Here is an 18757-nt window from a genome sequence, read left to right as displayed (position 1 = left end):
TGTATTCTTATAAAAAAAGCGTGTATATAATTCTAAGTTTGATTGAATATTCGGAAGATGATATTGTGTGATTTCTTTATATCCTATCAAAATTTCTGAAATATAAACGGCTCAAAGACAAAAATTCAGTGAAGAATTCATTTGTGGAGATAGAAAGAATTTTTGAGAGAATTTTTAACAGTTGCTCAGATAAATAAGATCAAATTTTTCATCGAATTTTACTAAGACATGAATTATTTTGACTGTCACCTACTGGTATTATTTAAACTATGGACGACAGGATTTTGTTGTCTTTATAAAAGTGACCAAGTTCAGACGTCTGTAGACAACGCCACATTTGTTGAATTTGCACGTTCAGCAGTTGAATGTACTTTCCAATGTCAACGTTTAAAGAAAACACCTTTCTACACTGAAGATAAGAAATGTTATTGTTTGGATAAAGTTCAAGATTCTGTTTATACTGAGGACGTTAAAAATGGACTGATTTATAAAAAAGTAAACAATGTTTTCTACCATTAAAATTTAAGCAAGGCCTTCCCACTGGAAAAAATGGCCAAAATATCGTCCCCTGTGGAAAATTATACTCCAATTTTTGTCCCCACTGAAAATAGTCAAATAAAGCTATCATCACTGCAAAATATTATGCTATTTTTCCCATCCCCACTGAATTTCCTGACTAAACAAGAGAATATGGGAATATCAATCCCCATCGAGTTTCAGTCCGTTATTTTTATCCCCACTGGCTGAAAAAATTCTACCGGGTCTGTGAGAAGGGAGTGTATGGACTCTTTAGTTGTCTTTCGCTAATTAGAATTACTTGGAGGTTCGAATTATAGAAAGCATTTTGAAAACAGAAGTATCCCCCTTGACGGGTACTAAAAATCAATTCGAGTTAAAGAAAGATTCGAATAAAAGTTTGAGAGGGTCCACAAATCTATCCCCCACTTCCATGGAGGTGTGAAGGGAACATATCTTAGGCTAACTCGACATTTCAAATGTCAGCCAAAAAACTTTTCTCATGATTTTGTGGTAATACAATTTTAAACTTTTCAGGCTGAATTCTCGTACGAAGAGAGGCAAGTTCAACATCCTAGTCCAACAACATCCCCAACAACAACGACAACGACAACGACAACGACAACATCAACAACAACAACAACAACAACAACAGCGACGACGACTGTCACCCCTACAACTCAGCCACAACGTGAGTAAATTCTAATTTAAAATTTCAAGCAAACCAATGTCGGGTATAGGTCTATGTAATTCCTTATTAATTTCGCATAGCGAAAGTATTACGATAGTCTTTCTATGTGTGTGTGTGTGTGTGTGTGTGTGGCGAGAAAATTTTTTGGGCGTAAATTATGGCGTGGGCGTTTGGCTGCGGGCGTACTACGGCCAATGTTCTAAAAGTGGACTCACTCACAAAGATAAAAAACAGCGCTTTTCTTAATAATTAAAATACGCTAGTGCAAGAAGTGTAACCAAGCCTTTGTAAACATCTATCTTCATCATGATAATTTTTTAATGGCTGCTTGATTGCACGCATGCTTTTGAAACTTGAGATGTATAAATTTTTATCATGTTTTCTGGTCTTTTGTAGAGTATTTAGAGGTTTATTATTCGTTTACTACTAAGTATTTTATGTTTGTGTAGTTAGTGAATGCACCAATAAATTGATAATGCTCAGTGAGTAGTATAAAAAGAGTTAATTTTACACAACAACAACACTCACACATAAAACCCTCTTCTTTACTGAAACTACAAACAGCACAGGTATGATCTTTTTTTCCTTTTTTCACCAGATAGTTATGTGTTAAATATTAACCAGTTGTGACAAACAGTCTGGTTTAGCAAGTTTTTCCATGTATATATTTCCTAGAAATATCATCATGTCAATTGAAATTCAGCAATTATTTCCGTAATCGAACTGTCGAGCTATCCAACGAAATCGAACGATTTAGCTGTTTGATTACTGAGCCTAATTTGGTAAGAAAATTTTTTGATTAGTTTGATTATACCTATAAGTTTGATGACAGTTTTTTATCTGATGAAGTTTGATTGTTTGATTGGTGTTCGATGAGTTTGGTTTAAGTAAAGGTTCCAGCTTTTCCTCGCCGATGCCAGGCGATGATGATCAATTAAACCGATTTTGGTAATTGAACACATCGAACGAAATCGAACGATAGGTGTTCGATTATCGAACTTAATTTAACAGTAATAGAACTTTGCCAGAAAATCTTCAGTTTGATGTTTGATTAAAGTTTGATTACTTACATTGCAGTTCGATTAAATCCAATCAGTGTTTTTGTAGCTTAAATGATTCTAGTTATTGCTAGCGCAACAGCTCAATCAAACACATCGTACATCAATCAAACTAACCGGAATTTATTGGTTCGATGACTGTTGGATTTGGTTCAGTAATCAAACAGTTCGATTGACATCGCTTGGTCGATGGGATGATAGATATTGGCCTGCTCTTTAAGCTTTATCGTGGGTCTACTAATAAGCCATCAGAGTGTAAAAAGAATGGTAATAAATCAAACTAATTGTGCTTTAATCAAACTTCATCGATCTTGATACCTCTTTTGCCAATCTGGATTTTCATTTTGAATCATTAAAAACTCCAGTGGTACCGTTGTTTTGTATGAGATTCCCATTTCCGCACTAAGATTCTTGATACTTTTTTGGAATCTCACCCCGGGATAACCAACAAGAGGTTGGGGAAGGTTTGTGTTAATGGGATGCAGTTAGAGCATAAAGGATTCTTTGTTGTGATTTTCTAGAAGGGCCATTAATCAATTACGTATAAATATAATATTGATTCTTTTACTGTTTTTAGCACTTACTACTTTCACTGGTGTGTAAACATTTATTTTATGATTTTGAAAGATTTACGGTCAACCTAGAAATAATTAATTTTAAAGGTCTATTATAGCATCAGAAAATAATTGAAAATTGAAAATAATTGCATCACTTTTAGTGAGGTTTAGTCAATTAGTATGTGGTGGGAAAATTTGAGTGACAGGTGGTAAATAAGTCCCCATATTATATCTTGACCGAAGTCTGTATCCTTAAGTTAATATATTTTTATATGGATTTTTGTGTTGAAATTTGGGAAAATTTTAATCTCAACGAGTATTATTTATTTAAAGCTTAAAGTTGGCTAGATTTTACCCTGCCATTTTCTAGTTCAGAAGCTTGAGCTCAACTGCTTTTTGCCTTTAATGGCCTCTGCCAGAAAATGCCTATACATGGGGGGGGGGGTAGAGAATATAGTGTCCAGGGAGGGGGGTTAATGAAAAATCTACAAAATTTGCCTTGTCCGGTGGATGGGTAAACTTGCTCTGTTTGGGGTAATTTTGCTCTGTTTTAGGGTAGTTTTGATTGTCCATGGAGTCAACTGATGTTTGTCAGAGAGTTAGACCTGCTGTACGGGGGGTTAGACCTGCTGTCTGTGGGTCAAAAGTCACAGGGTAAATTTCAAAAAAAATTTATATCCTCCAACCCCCCCCCCTACAATATTCTGCAATATTCAAATTTTTTCGGGAAAAGCCCAATAATTTTGAGGGTGGTGCACAAAATGAAGTCTCTGGCATCAAAGAATGGAAAGTTCTTTTTTTTTCTTCATTTTCAAAAAATTTTAAAATTATTTTTCTCAAGTATATTGCAGTTCTCTGATTTATTCTGAACCCAATTAAAAGATCTTTTTTACGCTTATAAAAAGGAATTTTTTAGTCGCATGTTTTAGGAATCTTTTTGTTTTTATTCAGATTTTTCATAAGAAAACAGGGTATCTACGACCTTTGTGTACTACAATGTGTATATTTTGTGTAACGCTTCATTCAAAATCCATAATGCTGCAGGAGTCACGTTTCACGCGTCTTCGTCGTTGATGTTCAAATATTATGCGAAATTTTCGACTTTAAGTCGTCTTGTTTCATTTTGAAATCGTCATTTTCTTTTGAAGTCGATAGAAGTGTATTGAGCTTATTGGTTCAGCAGAAAGAAAAGAAAATTGCTCTTTGACCTAAGCTTTGACCAATAAGGTCAAAAATAGCCTAATATAGCCTAGTTTGTTTTTTTGAAATTTCGCCAACGAGTCAAAAATCACAACGATTAACGTTGTCAGTTTACTTTACCATAAGCCACTTGTGCTGCCAGTTTGGTGAATTTTCTTTAGTGACTTAGTGACCATATTTATTCTGGGGAACTTTTGAGAATTCTACAGACTTTTGCCCGGGATTGTAGTTAACAATACCTTTAAGACCGGTCTCTAATTGCGGCACTTTTTGGATTCAATCCTTTTTGCTTGCAAAAAGATTATGTCATGAAAATGTAGCGCGCACTCGAAAAAAAGTTTTTTCAACCGTTACGTCAGATCTCGCCAATGGAATTGTTTCTTTTTTTTTACCAATAGCGTTGAAGCTTTGCTCGAAAAGTGCGATTGAAGCGCGCGCAAGTGGAGACCGGCCTTTATAAGCCAGTCTCTATTACTCGAAATTATAACTCAAACAACTTTGAAGCCCTTCGTATTTTGATTTTAGTACAAACCTACACTATGAGTATTCGTATCAGCATCTACTGCTACGATGATGCAGGGAGCACGTGTGAGATTTATGGATCACTTAAACTTAATATTGGAAACAGAGCGTCGAATCAAAATATCGCTATATGGGGTCCGGTATCAGGAAGCAGCACCGTCGAAATTAATGAGAGGACACCAAAATACTACAGTGTCACTAAGTCATTTCAAGAATACGAAGCCTTTCAAACCAGCAACGATAAAATCAGTATCTCTGGTACTATCAAAGAATCAGACATAACAGGGGATGACACAATTGCTACATTTAGTAATGTCTATATCTATGCTAGAGACGTGTTCGGGGTCCACCACAGTCGAAAAAAAAAATATGGTAGCGATTGGGTTGAAGTGCGAATCATATATGAGAAGTAACCTTAAAGAAAGGAACAAAAAAAAAACAGTAAAACTATTTTTTTTATATAAACTTCCTAATTTCTCCACATGTATTGTTCAAGCGAGGAAGCACGATGGACAATGAATATGAATAGGTTTAAGTTTTAAATAATCTGTCATTTTGTATAAAATAATAGCTTTTCATGAAGAAAAAGTTACTTGATAAGTAAGGGGTAAATGTACCACAATGTATACCCCATAGAATGGTGTTTCTCTTTGCATCCCACAAAGTTAGGAAATTGTTATTCAAAAACAAAATTTCCCAAATAACACACTTTTTTATAAGAACAACGTCGTAAATAATACGAGGCTAACGTTTGAACGAAACCTGAAAAAGAAAAAAAGTAATCTGTGCCTCAAAATTCATAACTGTGGCGATAATTGCTAATTTTTAAGCTTTTTAGGTAAAAGAAACTAAGTAGATTAAAAGAATACTTTTTCAGATAAAATCTTTAAAGAGCAGGTTAAAAGTCAAGTCCCTACTGGGCACAAAAAATAATGACTTTTAATATAATATTTTAATTTAATATGATAATTTATAATCTCGCGAAATTCGTCTGGCTAGACTTTTTTTTGTTGATACTTTCTGATTTCATTTTTATTTGAAAACAGAAATTGTAGTAAATAAATGTCATATTCACAAAAGTATCACTATGGCTAGTATTTTTTTCAATCCTCCTTATAATTCAAGTTTGACAACCCAAGAAAAAGATAAGATTGGTTTGTTTGATTAAATCTATTCAGACTCGCGGTAGCGAAAAATTAAACAAAATTGAATTTGAGAATTTAAATAATAGAAAGGCAATCACTGAAGAGTTTTAAAACAGAAAAATATATTTTTTTTTTACTTTTTGACATTTTTGAGAATAAACGTTGTCATCGGAAAAAAACTAACTAAACTTAATTTACAAATTACACGCTCGTATAACCACGGACAATTTTCGCGGGTTTTCTTTGGATTACGTCACACAGTTTTGATTTTTTCTTTATTTTCTTATAAGCATATACTTTATAAGATTCAAACCAATAACTCTTGATAGACGGTGATATACCTTTCGGTAATTAGTTCTTCAAAGTAAACAAGGGATGGCGCACAAAATGAGCATATTTATTTTTTATAAGCATATACTTTATAAGAATCAAATCAATAACTCTTGATAGACGGTGATATACCTTTCGGTAATTAGTTCTTACAAAGTAAACAAAGGACGGTGCACAATATGAACATATATCTTTCGGTAATTAGTTTTTACAAAGTAAACAAGAGATGGCGCACAATATGAGCATATTCGTTTTTCTTATAAGCATTTACTTTATAAGAATCAAATCAATAACTCTTGATAGATTGTGACATACCTTTCGGTAATAAGTTCTTACAAAGTAAACAAGGGACGGCGCACAATATGAGCATATTCATTTTTCTTATAAGCATTCACTTTATAAGAATCAAATCAATAACTCTTGATAGACGGTGATATACCCTTCGGTAATTAGTTCTTACAAAATAAACAAGGGATGGCGTACAATATGAGCATATTTATTTTTCTTATAAGCATTTACTTTATAAGAATCAAATCAATAACTTTTGATAGATGGTGACATACTTTTCGGTAATTAGTTCTTACAAAGTAAACAAGGGACGGCGCACAATATGAGCATATTCATTTTTCTTGTAAACATATACTTTATAAGAATCAAATCAATAACTCTTGATAGACAGTGATATACCTTTCGGTAATTAGTTCTTACAAAGTAAGCAAGGGATGGCGCACAATATGAGCATATTTATTTTTCTTATAAGCATATACTTTATAAGAATCAAATCGATAACTCTTGCATAGACGGTGATATACCTTTCCGTAATTAGTTCTTACAAAATAAACAAGGGATGGCGTGCAATATGAGCATATTTATCTTTTATAAGCATATACTTTATAAGAGTTCTTAAAAATTAAACAACAATTCTTCTTAAATCGGTCTTAATTTTTTTAGCGATTTTAAGCCTCGTTGTTCTTGTAAAATTGTTTCATCAAGGCTCGATGTAAAGTAGATTTCAGATTAGCTTCAATCTCTACTTCTTGTTTTTCCCATGCAGTTCAAATTCTAGGCGAAATTTTCGACTTCAAGTCGTCTTGTTTCTTTTGTTACAATGATTTGATTTTTTAATAAAGATTTGAATGAATATTTTGGTTAAAGTAGTGCAAAAGGTTTGCTCCAAATTTTTATCTCAGATATAACAAATTAGCATAAACTTCTTGCAGATTGAATTTTCAACTCAAGATGACAGTACTATTATAACGAATCCTGGGGAATTGATCGCCTCCTCGATCACAACACCGCCTCCGACAACGACAACCGCTCTAACAACAACCCAGCCCCCACGTAAGTATCGCACTGGAAATTTCAAAATATTTTTCTACTATGCACGTTTTCTTATAAGCATGAACACTATTGAATGGAAGAGTTCGATCCCAAAGATCTTTCGAGATGGAAATTACCTTAAGTGGATTAATTTTGGCGTGGATTTAATTTGGCGATAGATCAATTTCGTAAAATTGGGCGGGGATTTAATTTGGCGAATTGGAAATTTTGAAACTCTGAAATGGGTGAAAATTACCATAAAATATACTAAAAAGTTGTGATTTTTTCACATATTCTCTTTGTTAAATTTTGCGGGGATTTAATTTGGCGAGTGATCAGTTTTCGAGGTATATTAAGAAAGAAATACATCAGACGTTCTTAATTTTAGTCTCGCTCTAATTACATTTTCTTCTTTCGATATAGGCTAATGAACCGATGACCGTTCATTAAACTGACGATCGGCTAATTTAAAGTTAGCCTATAATTCAACTTTGCGACTTTTTCGAATGTTTTGGGCCCAGGTTTTTTGGCTCCAAACATTCGATTTTTTGACGACATTTTAAACTTTTGAAAGCCTTTGCAGTAGGGGAACTTGCGTCAAAACACTTGAAAGGCTTCTTTTTTTCAAAAATCGTCAAAGTGGAACTCACTAAGAAACGAGATGAAAAATCCCGGTTTTTAGTGAGGTGCTTGCTAATTTGAACTTTACTGTTTGAGAATCTCTTTCAACGACAGCTCTAAATCACAACTAACAACCCCTTTTATATATATGCTTTTTATTTTAACAGTTATGACATTCAAACTGTACATTGAAGTCAGAATCTTTTGCAACAACAACCCAGGGAGCTGTCTTATCTATGGAGATCTCTACTTCAACATTGGTAATCGTACTGATAACCAAGGAGTCAAATTATGGTCATATGCATCAACTCAAGCTAAATTTATCCAACACAAAGGAACAAGTTATGATGGTACCAACAAGATTTTCTACGAGAATCCTGATTTCAAAAATAGTTATGACAGGATTTCTTATCATGGAACCTTATACCAAAACGGGTATGCATTCATTGGAGTTTCACCAAATACGAAATATGCTGAAGCTAAGTATGCCTATACCGGATTTAGACATCTAGTGCAATGGCAGAATAACAACTATGTTGAAGTCAAAATCAGGTTCAGTGAAGACTGAGAAAATAATCAGTCACGTGTTTGTCTCAGGTGAAAGTAGTTCCCGCGAAGAAGTTAGAACTGTTTAAGGGATGTGAGTGAGATTGACTTGAAAACCAATTTTTTGATAACTTCTGAAATATTTATCCAATCGACTTTAAATTTTGCAAGAGTGCACCTAGTATGAATTGACATCTTTGGTGAAAGTTTCGGCATCATTGATGACGTCATCGCCACCTGATTGTTGCATGAGCAAAATTGACTCTCAGGATTGCAAAATTTCAAAATTTCTAGTAATTAAGTCATACCTTATTGGAACTAATTTTCGCGGGAATTAAATTTAGTGTTTTTCGCGGTTTTTCGTCAAAATCGCGAACATTTGACCCTGCGAAAAATTTTGAGAGTTAAAAACCGCGAAAATTAATATAAATCTCATTTCAAGTTTATTTAAGATATTTAATGCATAGAAATTAATTCATTTATTTATCAATTTTGTCCACTATGTTTAGTATTTATTCACTTTGTTTATATATCATACTTCAAAACCACACCATCACACATCATCATTCAGTTGTCACTTAGACTTTGAAGAGTCGCCATTTAAATACAATATGGCTTCTGATTCAAATATATAGTTTTCAAATATTTCAATTTATCGGCGATCCAAAAAATATCTGCAATCTGATTGGTTAAAAAGAGTACAATATATCTTGTATTTTACATGTATAAAATATAAATTGACGAAAAGATGTTGTTGCATTGTAGCGGTAGCAGCAATCTAACGTCACTTTGCTACAAAAGTGCCCTGCGATATTTTTCCGACACAAAAAGTGCATTTTTTGGGTCACCGATAAACCAGTTATCTGACAGTCCGATAACTATTACTTACTCAATAACTTTACTCAAATCAAGATTTCATATCAATCATTCATTCATTCATTTTGATTGCACTTTCACTTTTGAACTTCTTTCAATTTCAAGACTTTTCTTGGATTTTGTATTTAAATATTATTCAATTTAGTAGACTTAAAGGTTTTATTTTTACATAAGTGTTCCCGTTTCATATCAGACGCATATTTCATATTAGGGCAGTATTTGCCTATTGTTATATTATGCTGATTTTAGCAAAAAAATGTTTTTATTTTCCTTTTTCTGACCAATCTTGCTCCACATCCGTGTCAACCCAATGTGAAAAAGCTTGTGAATTAAAATTGATGAGTAAGCAAAATGATATCACTCTTATTTAAAAACGAAACCTTTAAAGGATTTAGGGTCAGTTCTCAACTTTTGTCAACTTTTTAGTTTTGAATCTCTCTTTGATTACAAATATGTGCTGCGTTAAAGGAAAAGTGTGACTCATGTTAAACTGATGACGTCATCGTTCTTAGAAAATACCGAAAATAGGACCCCCTCTAACTTTTGGGACAGAGGTTAAATCTTGCCACATGTTGGTATCTTTTGCCTAAACAGCCCTAGGGTACTGGTATCTAGTGATTAGAAAATACTATTGATTTGAAATTTTGAAAAGTGTTACTGTAGGTATTGATGAAACAAGCTTACAGCCAAAATTCCAGCATAATTGAACGAGTTGTTAAATATTCTGAAAGTGAGCATTTTAAGTGAAAAACCAACCGCTCGCGTAACAAAATTCAAATTTTGTACTCTGTCTTACATTGTCAACAGATATCACTGGTGAAAATTTCTAGATAAAAGCTCCAGTAGTTCATGAGTTCCGCCAGGTGGTCAACGTTTATTCTACAGTCTGGTGTGCAAAATACCAAATTCTCATGGGAACGAAATTGTTCTGTTGCACCAAAACTTTGTAAATCATCTCAATTATCCATATCTACCACTGGTTAAAATTTCAAGATCATAGCACTTGTCAATCTTCAGATTTTAAGGGAAATTTTTATCTCCCCAAAGATGCTTCCCTTCCCCTTGTAAAAAAATTGGAATATGCTCGAAGCGAAGAGTTAAGAATACCATCACAATGGAATTTGATAACTGAACCTAAGAATGCAATTTTTAGAGCCTTTTACTTGTTAATCGCCAATTATTTCCCAATAATGCTGCAAGTTTTAAAAAAAATGTCAAATGCTTGCTTGACGTACATATTGCATGCAAGATTTAGGCTGTGTTTACATCCTAACCTAAGAATACTATAAAATAATATTTCAGGATGATTTTCCCAAAGAGTTTAAAAATATCCATGATGAAATTGAAAACTCCATTCTTGAAAAAAAGCGTGAATACTATATACTGAACTATTTAGGTTAAACCTAACTACACCCCTGTCTCAGTGACCCGGTGGCTTTTAAAATTTCAGCGGGGATAAAAAATTTTCTTTGGAAATCCAGTGGGGATTTTTCAAAGACAGAAAATACCAGTGGGGACACAGAATTAGAATAAAAATTTCAGTGGGGATTTCGAAATTTTCTTTTTTTTCCAAGTTTGTTGAAACAGTACAGTAAGTGTGATAAGCATACAGTTTTATTTCAATGCAATCAATTCAACAATTTTGTCTTTGTTGTTCACTAGACTAGATAGCCCTATCATATGCTTCTGCTGCTGCTGTATTTTGCAGGCCATGGGTCATGCTGTATCATGATGGACAAAATAAAATCCTCCAAAAATTCCTCACAACAAGATTCAAAGCAAATCATTCCCATAATTTTTGAGTTTCTACAATGACAATATCCATTCTCTTCCCTGTATAAATTTCGTCTCGTGACTGTTCTTTTTTCTTGAGGTAGAAATAAATCCAGACAAAATGTCCCCCTCAGGACTCAGCTTCTTGCAAAGTTTTCCAAGTTTGTTTTCTCTCTGTCTTCCTTTTCATCATAATCACAACAGTTTACAAAACATCAAACTGACACTGATAAAAATCCATTAAAGTATTCTCAGGGTCAACAGAAGTCTATTTTAAACCCATTTTAATCATCAAAACTCCATAAAACTGCATGAAGAGCACAAAGGTTTAAAACCACTGTAAACAGTTTTTCCCGTGTCTCACATTCTTTATGAAGAAGCAGGCCTGTTCATAATAAAAAATCGGGATTTTCTAGCCTAGCTGAGCGCGTACTACTTAGATAAAGAAATCTGTCAGTTTGTTTCGCTTAGCTTGCGAGCGTGCAAAATATATATTTAAAGGTATTTCAAAATCAAAACAAATATGGTAGACAATCTAAATTGGATGTCAAAAAAAATTGGCTGGCTGGATGAAGTTGCTTGACAATGAACAGTCAGTCTTAAAGATAAAGATTATCAGTTAAGAGTTAATCAAAGATAGAATAGCAGTTAGCAGTTTTTAACATAAGTTTTCAAACTAAAGTTTTGTATAAATTCTGTTGATGTTTTTGAGCATAGGTGGGTAGCGGGGTTTTTTTCAAAATCTTCAAGTTTCAGTGGGGACCGGCAGGGAAATAAAAATTTTGAAGAGCTACTTAGTGGGGATCTAGAAAGATTAAAAGTTTTCAGTGGGGATTCCCCGGAGGCAAATTTAGCCCGTTTTTTTCCCCGGGGACAAAATTTTGGGCTTTTTTTTCAGCGGGTGGGGGTGCCCAGCGGGTCTGTGACACGGGGGTGTCTAACTAGCTTGAAGAATAATTTTCACACCGAAGTTCAAGAACCTTTATTTGGACAATATTGGAAAATATTTTGTAAGCAACTTCACATATTTGCGATACCGGGTGACCAAGAAAAAAGTATAAGGGTTTGGAGAGTAACTGTGTCCGAAATAATTTGAATTTCTACTAAATTCTTTTTCCATTGTAAAGAGGAAAGGCAAATTAAAACTTTGGTTTATATTTTTTTTATTTGGTTCTATGGTTCTCAAGTTATAAGCTTTTGAAATTGACCCACGCAAAAAAACTTTTTAAATTTTAACCCACGCACCCACACGCAAAAAAAAATAGACCCATGCAAGAAAAATTTTACCCGGGCACCTATTCAATTTAGCAAACTCCATGGTTAACCAATTTTCTTCTTCATTTTTCAAGCTTTCAAATATCCTTTTTCCTTTAGATTACACGTATTTTTTATAAGAACATCTAAAATTTTTGACGCTTTCGGATGTTATTAACTTTTTGAGTTTTAATCCTAAAAATGTTCTTAACATGTTCTTATTTTTGGCCATTTTCTTCAGAAATAGGGTATTTTTGAGTCCACAAAGCCTTAAAATGTTCTTAACTTGTTCTTAATAGTTTAGCTATTGAAGCCTTATGATCTCATATAGTTAATTCTTATAAAAATGTGTATTCTCAATGGAAATATCTTTCCAATGGTGTATAGCTTTTCAATATAGCATTAATAAACGCTGAGAAATTGTCAACAAAGTAAAGTGTCTGCATAATTTTGAGATAAATTGCTATCCTAAATAGGAGGTATTTTTTCTCTAAAAAAAACAATTTCCGAAAGTCTTTTTGAACCTTGTATATCAGTCAATTACTAGTACACAATTCAAAAAACGAGAATTTCTTTTCAATTATATACCGCAGTTCCTCGACGGACTCGAAAGCTGAGAGAGGTCACAAGTTTGAGTCGGAAAAAGTCGGTAGGCCTTGCAATGAGAGATCAATCGGTTTTTTCATTTCATTTAGAAAAATGAACAGTAGTTAGTCGGTATTTTATTGACCATACATAGTATTGCGAACTAACTTTTTTATGTGGTTTTCGAGGTGGTGACCGAAAAAGGCAAAAAAACAAAAACAAAGGAGTTTATTATAGACAGGAAAAATATCTGTTGACAAAACTAAGAAGAGCAGAAGATTTATTTCAAGATGCATTTTCCAATCATTCTATTTATGACTGCACTTCTTCAAGTTGTCAAAGCAAGCAATGTTTACCAATTAATTGCAAAAGATGAAACCCTCGCATCAGAACAACCATTCACCAGGAGACCTTCAAAGTTTGACATACAATGTATCAGCATGTGCGACCACAGTCCTGTATGTTTATCGTATGCCTTCAATGGTCAAACGTGTTATCTATATGACGTCATGTTCAAAACAACCAATGGGGAGCATCGAGCATTGAAAGATCAGACAGGCGCCGTATACCATTCTACAGTGGCAGACAGTTGTGAAACTTGGCATCAACTCGGCAAGAGGAGGAATGGATTCTACTATGTGGGTTCGGAGGTTAATGGGCAGCAACGAAAGACAGAAATTTATTGCTATCTAAACCAAGAAGTTTATACAACACCACCACCGACCACCACCACCACAACAACAACAACAACAACAACAACAACGCCACCACCACGTAAGCCTTTTAGAATAATTTATTTCCCATTTAGCTCATTAATTGTATTTCGAACCTGTTAAGTGTCGCTAAAAGGAATGAGAAACTCGCTCATGACTCATTGAAAAGATAAGGGTCTCCTTTTTCTTTTAAAGTGCTTTTCGTCACCCCCAAAATTGGGAAGCTCGGAGTATGGCGGAAGAGGGGGGATATAAAAGGAGGACCTCCTTTTCTAGAAATGAAGATCATTCGTTTTTCTTCTAACTCGGCATTTTCTACATCAAAGCATTCTAAATCAAGGGTCTGTTTTTTTAAAGAGGACATTCTATTGTCACATAGAACAATCAACTGAAGAAACGCGCGCTATTATGATTTGATGATTCGATTTAGGAATTGCAATGCTTTTAGCAAGCTCGTCATTCTTTTCATAGAGCTATTCAGACTGTGTTCAGATGTTACGGTTGCGCATCGCTCCGGTATGGTGTTTGTTACGGATATGAGCTTTTTTTTGGAGTGAAACCGTTTCGATCTGTTTTACTTTGTAACGTCTTCTTCTTTGACGTTTTAAATTTTGACGCTCACTCAGTGTTTCAGACTGTTTCGTTTCGGAGCGTAACGAAACCGTAACGTCTGAACATGGTCTCAGACCTCACTTTTTAGACCATGTTCAGACATTACGGTTTCGTATCGTTCCGGTCCGGTATGGTTTCTGTTACGAATCGAGAGTGTTAATATTGGTTTCGGAGCGTTTCGGAGCAAGAAAACAAAGCAATTCCGTTCCGATGAAAATAGTCGAGCGAAACCGTTTCGATCTGTTTTGCTTTGTAACGCCTTCTTTTTTGACGTTTCAAATTTTGGCTTACATTTGTTTCAGAACCGTTTCGTTTCGGAATAATAAGGAACCGTAACGTCTGAACATGATCTTATACTATCGATCTGACTTTTAAGACATTATGTGACATAGTGAATTAATGTGCTATAACAAAAGATTTCTTCTAACACCATTAAACTTTTATTTTCTACTAACAGTGTTGGATTTTCGAATGCAAATAAGAATTTCAGTTTCTTGTACAGAAGATGACGGACCCACATGTGAACTATACGGCTTTTTTAGAGTCAGCATTGGACAAAGTACTTACATTCCTGTTTGGTCTGTCGGAACATCGAATTATATTGAAATTTCAAAAGCTGTAACGTATAACATTGAAGTTCCGTATAACTTTCAAGAATACGAAGCCTTCACACAGAGCAACGATAAGATCGAATTCTATGGCTATTTTTGGGATTGGGGTAACTCACAGAGTCATAAATTAGCAAAGATATCTAACTCATATTGTCATGCTCAGAATGTTTTTGAAAATTACCATACACTACCAAGAGTTTATAGTACCGAACCTGGTCGTACGAATGATTATGTTGAAATTCGTGTCACTTTCAATAAAATATGACTAAGCCATGATTGACCAATGCTTTGATGACTGGTATGGCTCCTCTTTTGAAGAGGTCTAGAAGTCGTCTCAATGGAACCGTCTTCTATATGATTTGCCATCCACCGTGCAATACTGACACGCAGTTTTGAATCATGTGCTTTAACCCGGCGTAAACCCATAGGGGACAAGTATAGCGCACTTACACCTCATCAACGGTGTATCGTGTAATAGATATCTAGAACAGTCACCGACAGGCTTCTTGAATTTCTGTCTGCTCAATCAAGTATCAAAAGAAATACCAATAAAAGAAGTTTGGGATTAAATTAGACACCTAATTTGTTATTCAGTGTGGTGCAGAAGAAATAAGTTTAAGGGATTTTAGTAAATTAAGTTTCAAACACTGCATTTTATGTAAACTCTGGAAAAGGTTTTTTTTTATCGTGAAACTCCGTTAAAATTCAAAGTTAATGGACTGAGTGACTCACATTTTTTTTTAGGGAAGAAAGTATGGCACTTCATAATTTTCTCAAAAAGTATTATTAAATCATATCATCTCATGTAATGCATTATCTAATATTATCTCAAATATATGATCTCTCACCATCTCTGTAAAGTCTAGTCATTTTAGGCTACGCGCATCCCCAGAATTGATTTTGATATAGAGGATGCGAATCGTGTAGAAAATTCCTGTCCGAGAATTATCCTAATTTCGGGGTAACCTGTTTCAATTTTCTTAAAAAACATTCAGAATTCCAAAGATTGTATTAACCTCTAGCCATTTAAATTTTTGATTAATATCCAACTAAAGATCCTTAATATAAAAATTACTAATAAAGCTAATCAAATTTCTAAAACTCTAAAACACAAAGACACCCAGTCCCTATCAGTCGGGACCACTATATGGAAAAGGAAACTATTGCTTTAACGGGAATGTTTTTGAAAATGATGACGTCATCATTTATGACTTCATCAAATTTTGAAAATTTACTCATATTCAGCATGGATTTTAAGTAAAAATCTTTATGGAAGATGCAAAACCAGCAATTATGTTAATGGGCAAGATTTTATTTTTCAGAATCTTCAAATATCTTTATTGGCGTTTTTGCAAACCATTTATTTGGCCTTTTTCCCGACAGGTAAAATTTTGTGATGACGTCATCACTTTTTGGATGACATTGTCAATTTTTTCTTCCTAGAGTATCTGTACCAATTTTGTGGTAAAAAGTGGTAGATTCTACCCCCCCCCTGGGGCTACAAAAATAAAAAAAGTTTGGGGTTAAAATAGGGTTAATGGTGAAAAACACACACTAGCGCCAAAGATTTTCACGAGGCCTTGTTAACATGTTCGCTGCCAAAGAGCCATAAATTTTCATATAGAAGCTTTTGTATTGCATTTTTGAAATCTACGTGAAATTCTGCGTCGGTTAGTGTGCATTTTGAAGGCATTTAACACCAAATTCAGGCCACAGGGTGCTCAGAAAGTCAAACTTTTGTTGAAATTTCAAAAGATCAATTTTTCGATTTCTGAAAAAAGCTCGGCAGTTAACTTATTAAGCACCAGGGTGTTTTAGAGAGGATTTTTCAGAATATCAATCAATTCAAACTTTAAACCGTCATATCTCCGTATTTATCGAGAAAGAATTGGAAGCTCTTTCGGATAGATATTTAGGATATATTGACGTAACTTTATCGACAATTATTTTTTAATTTTACCATTACCATCCATTCTATAGATATACATGTTCTATATAATATTGTTTTACAAATTCGCAGGCCACTGTGCGGACACATGGGCCTCTATGAATCGCTCATACATTTTGGGTTAATTATTTACATTGTTAATATAGACAGGTATGCAACAATAGTGACACTTTCAATCATATTCAAACTTTTTAGCTTTCCAGGCCACACTAAGGGTCTCTTTAAATTCTTCCACTGAGGATGAGTTGACTACTTTAGAAGGCAAACTATTCCACTGCTTAATGCCCCGATAGTATAGGGAGTTACTCTGCGGACCGCGAACACCATCGTTCCCAAAGATTACTACTAATTCAGAGTCGTGCGTTCTCATAGGTCTCCCTCGCTGGTTACATTTCTTAGGGATGCAAGATTTGTCATAGTAGTTTAGATGTTTAAAGATCTCAACCATGTCACTTACCTCGCGTCTGTATTTTAGACTAGTTATTCCGATTCTTTGCATTCGATTTTCATAGCTTAGCTGTCCACATGTCTCAACTGTTTTAGATGCGCGTCGCTGAACACCTATCAATCTCGCGTGTTTTTTCAGTTTTGGTGACCAGATAACCTGGGCGTATTCTAAGTGTGGTCTGACAAATGTTACGTACAGTTTTCGAAACAGTTCTGGAGTGAGGTACGTGAAGGTCCGCCTGATAAGACCAGCCATTGAATTAGCTTTTTTCACCTGATTTGATATGTGTTGGTCAAAGGAGATTCTTATCGATGATAACACCAAGATCTTTTTCGAATGATACACGTTCAAGAATTTTATCCCCTAGTGTGTATTCGTGTACATGTTTGATATTATTTGGCTTTCCTAGGGTTAGCACATGACATTTGTTAGGATGAAAAGTTAATAGCCATGTTTCGGACCACTTTTGTAGTTGGTTAATATCGTTTTGTATTACTAGTGCATCCTCAACAGATTCACTTTATTGACGAGTTTGGTGTCGTCAGCAAAAAGGAATAGTTTTGACTTAACGGATTCTGGTAGATCGTTGATATAGAGAACGAAAAGGGTAGGCCCTAGGACACTACCTTGAGGTACTCCACTGAGCACTGCTTTTTGCACCGATTCAACTCCGTTTACTTTGACAATCTGGGATCAGGAAGTCTTCGATCCATTCAAGCAACTTGTTTTTTATTCCATATGCTTCTAGTTTGATTAGGAGACGTTGATGAGGAACTGAGTCGAATGCTTTTGCAAAGTCAAAGTATATTGCGTCTACGGCTTTACCGTTTCCAATATCTTCGGTGCAAGCATCTAGGTAGTTTAGTAATTGTGTTACAGTTGACCGGCGGTTGATGAAGCCATGTTGTTTGCTAGATAGTAATTTCTCTTGATCAAGATATGTCATAATATGGGTTTTGAGAATCTTTTCCATTATTCGGCAAACTATAGATGTTAAACTGATTGGACGATAATTTTCTGCTATGTTTTTGTTTCCTTTTTTATAGACAGGTGATACGTTTGCAAGCTTCCAGTCCTTCGGAAGACAACTCTCATTGAAAGATTTTGTCATTATCAGGAAAATCGGTTCTGCGATGTATTCGGCAAGCTCCTTGAGCATCCTTGGGTGAAGCTCATCTGGGCCGAGGGATTTATTTGGATTTAACTTTTTTAGTTCTTTCCTTATAGTTTCAGTGAGTATGTTGATCTCAACTTCTTTATCCGTCCTAGAATCAAATTCAGGGAGCTCCTCGAGTGGCTCACGCGTAAAAACACTACAGAATTGGTTCTGGAGGATGTCAGCTTTACTTTTATCGTCATACTTAATGGAGTTTTCATCATTTGGATTTTATATATAAGAACATAAGTTTTCAACAATTTAAGAACATCTTT

General features: G+C 34.5%; 2 protein-coding genes across 3 annotated transcripts in view; one reads left to right on the top strand and one right to left on the bottom strand.

Annotated features, from left to right (window-relative positions):
• LOC136802483 (heme A synthase COX15-like) overlaps positions 1-18757 on the bottom strand; it is a 76455-nt gene that overhangs the window by 6563 nt on the left and 51135 nt on the right. The window lies entirely within an intron of this gene.
• On the top strand, positions 104-5062 carry LOC136802489 (uncharacterized). The gene is made up of 3 exons (XM_067059218.1): positions 104-495; positions 1054-1207; positions 4548-5062. Exons 1-3 carry the CDS (start codon positions 229-231, stop codon positions 4955-4957), a joined length of 831 nt encoding a protein of 276 aa, XP_066915319.1. The 5' UTR covers positions 104-228; the 3' UTR covers positions 4958-5062.

The sequence above is a fragment of the Clytia hemisphaerica genome, unplaced genomic scaffold (genome assembly GCF_902728285.1).
Source record: "Clytia hemisphaerica strain Z4C2 unplaced genomic scaffold, Clytia hemisphaerica genome assembly, whole genome shotgun sequence".
NCBI lineage: Eukaryota > Metazoa > Cnidaria > Hydrozoa > Leptothecata > Clytiidae > Clytia > Clytia hemisphaerica.
The sequence above is the reverse complement of the archived record's forward strand: the minus strand, read 5'-3'. Positions and strand labels throughout refer to the sequence as shown.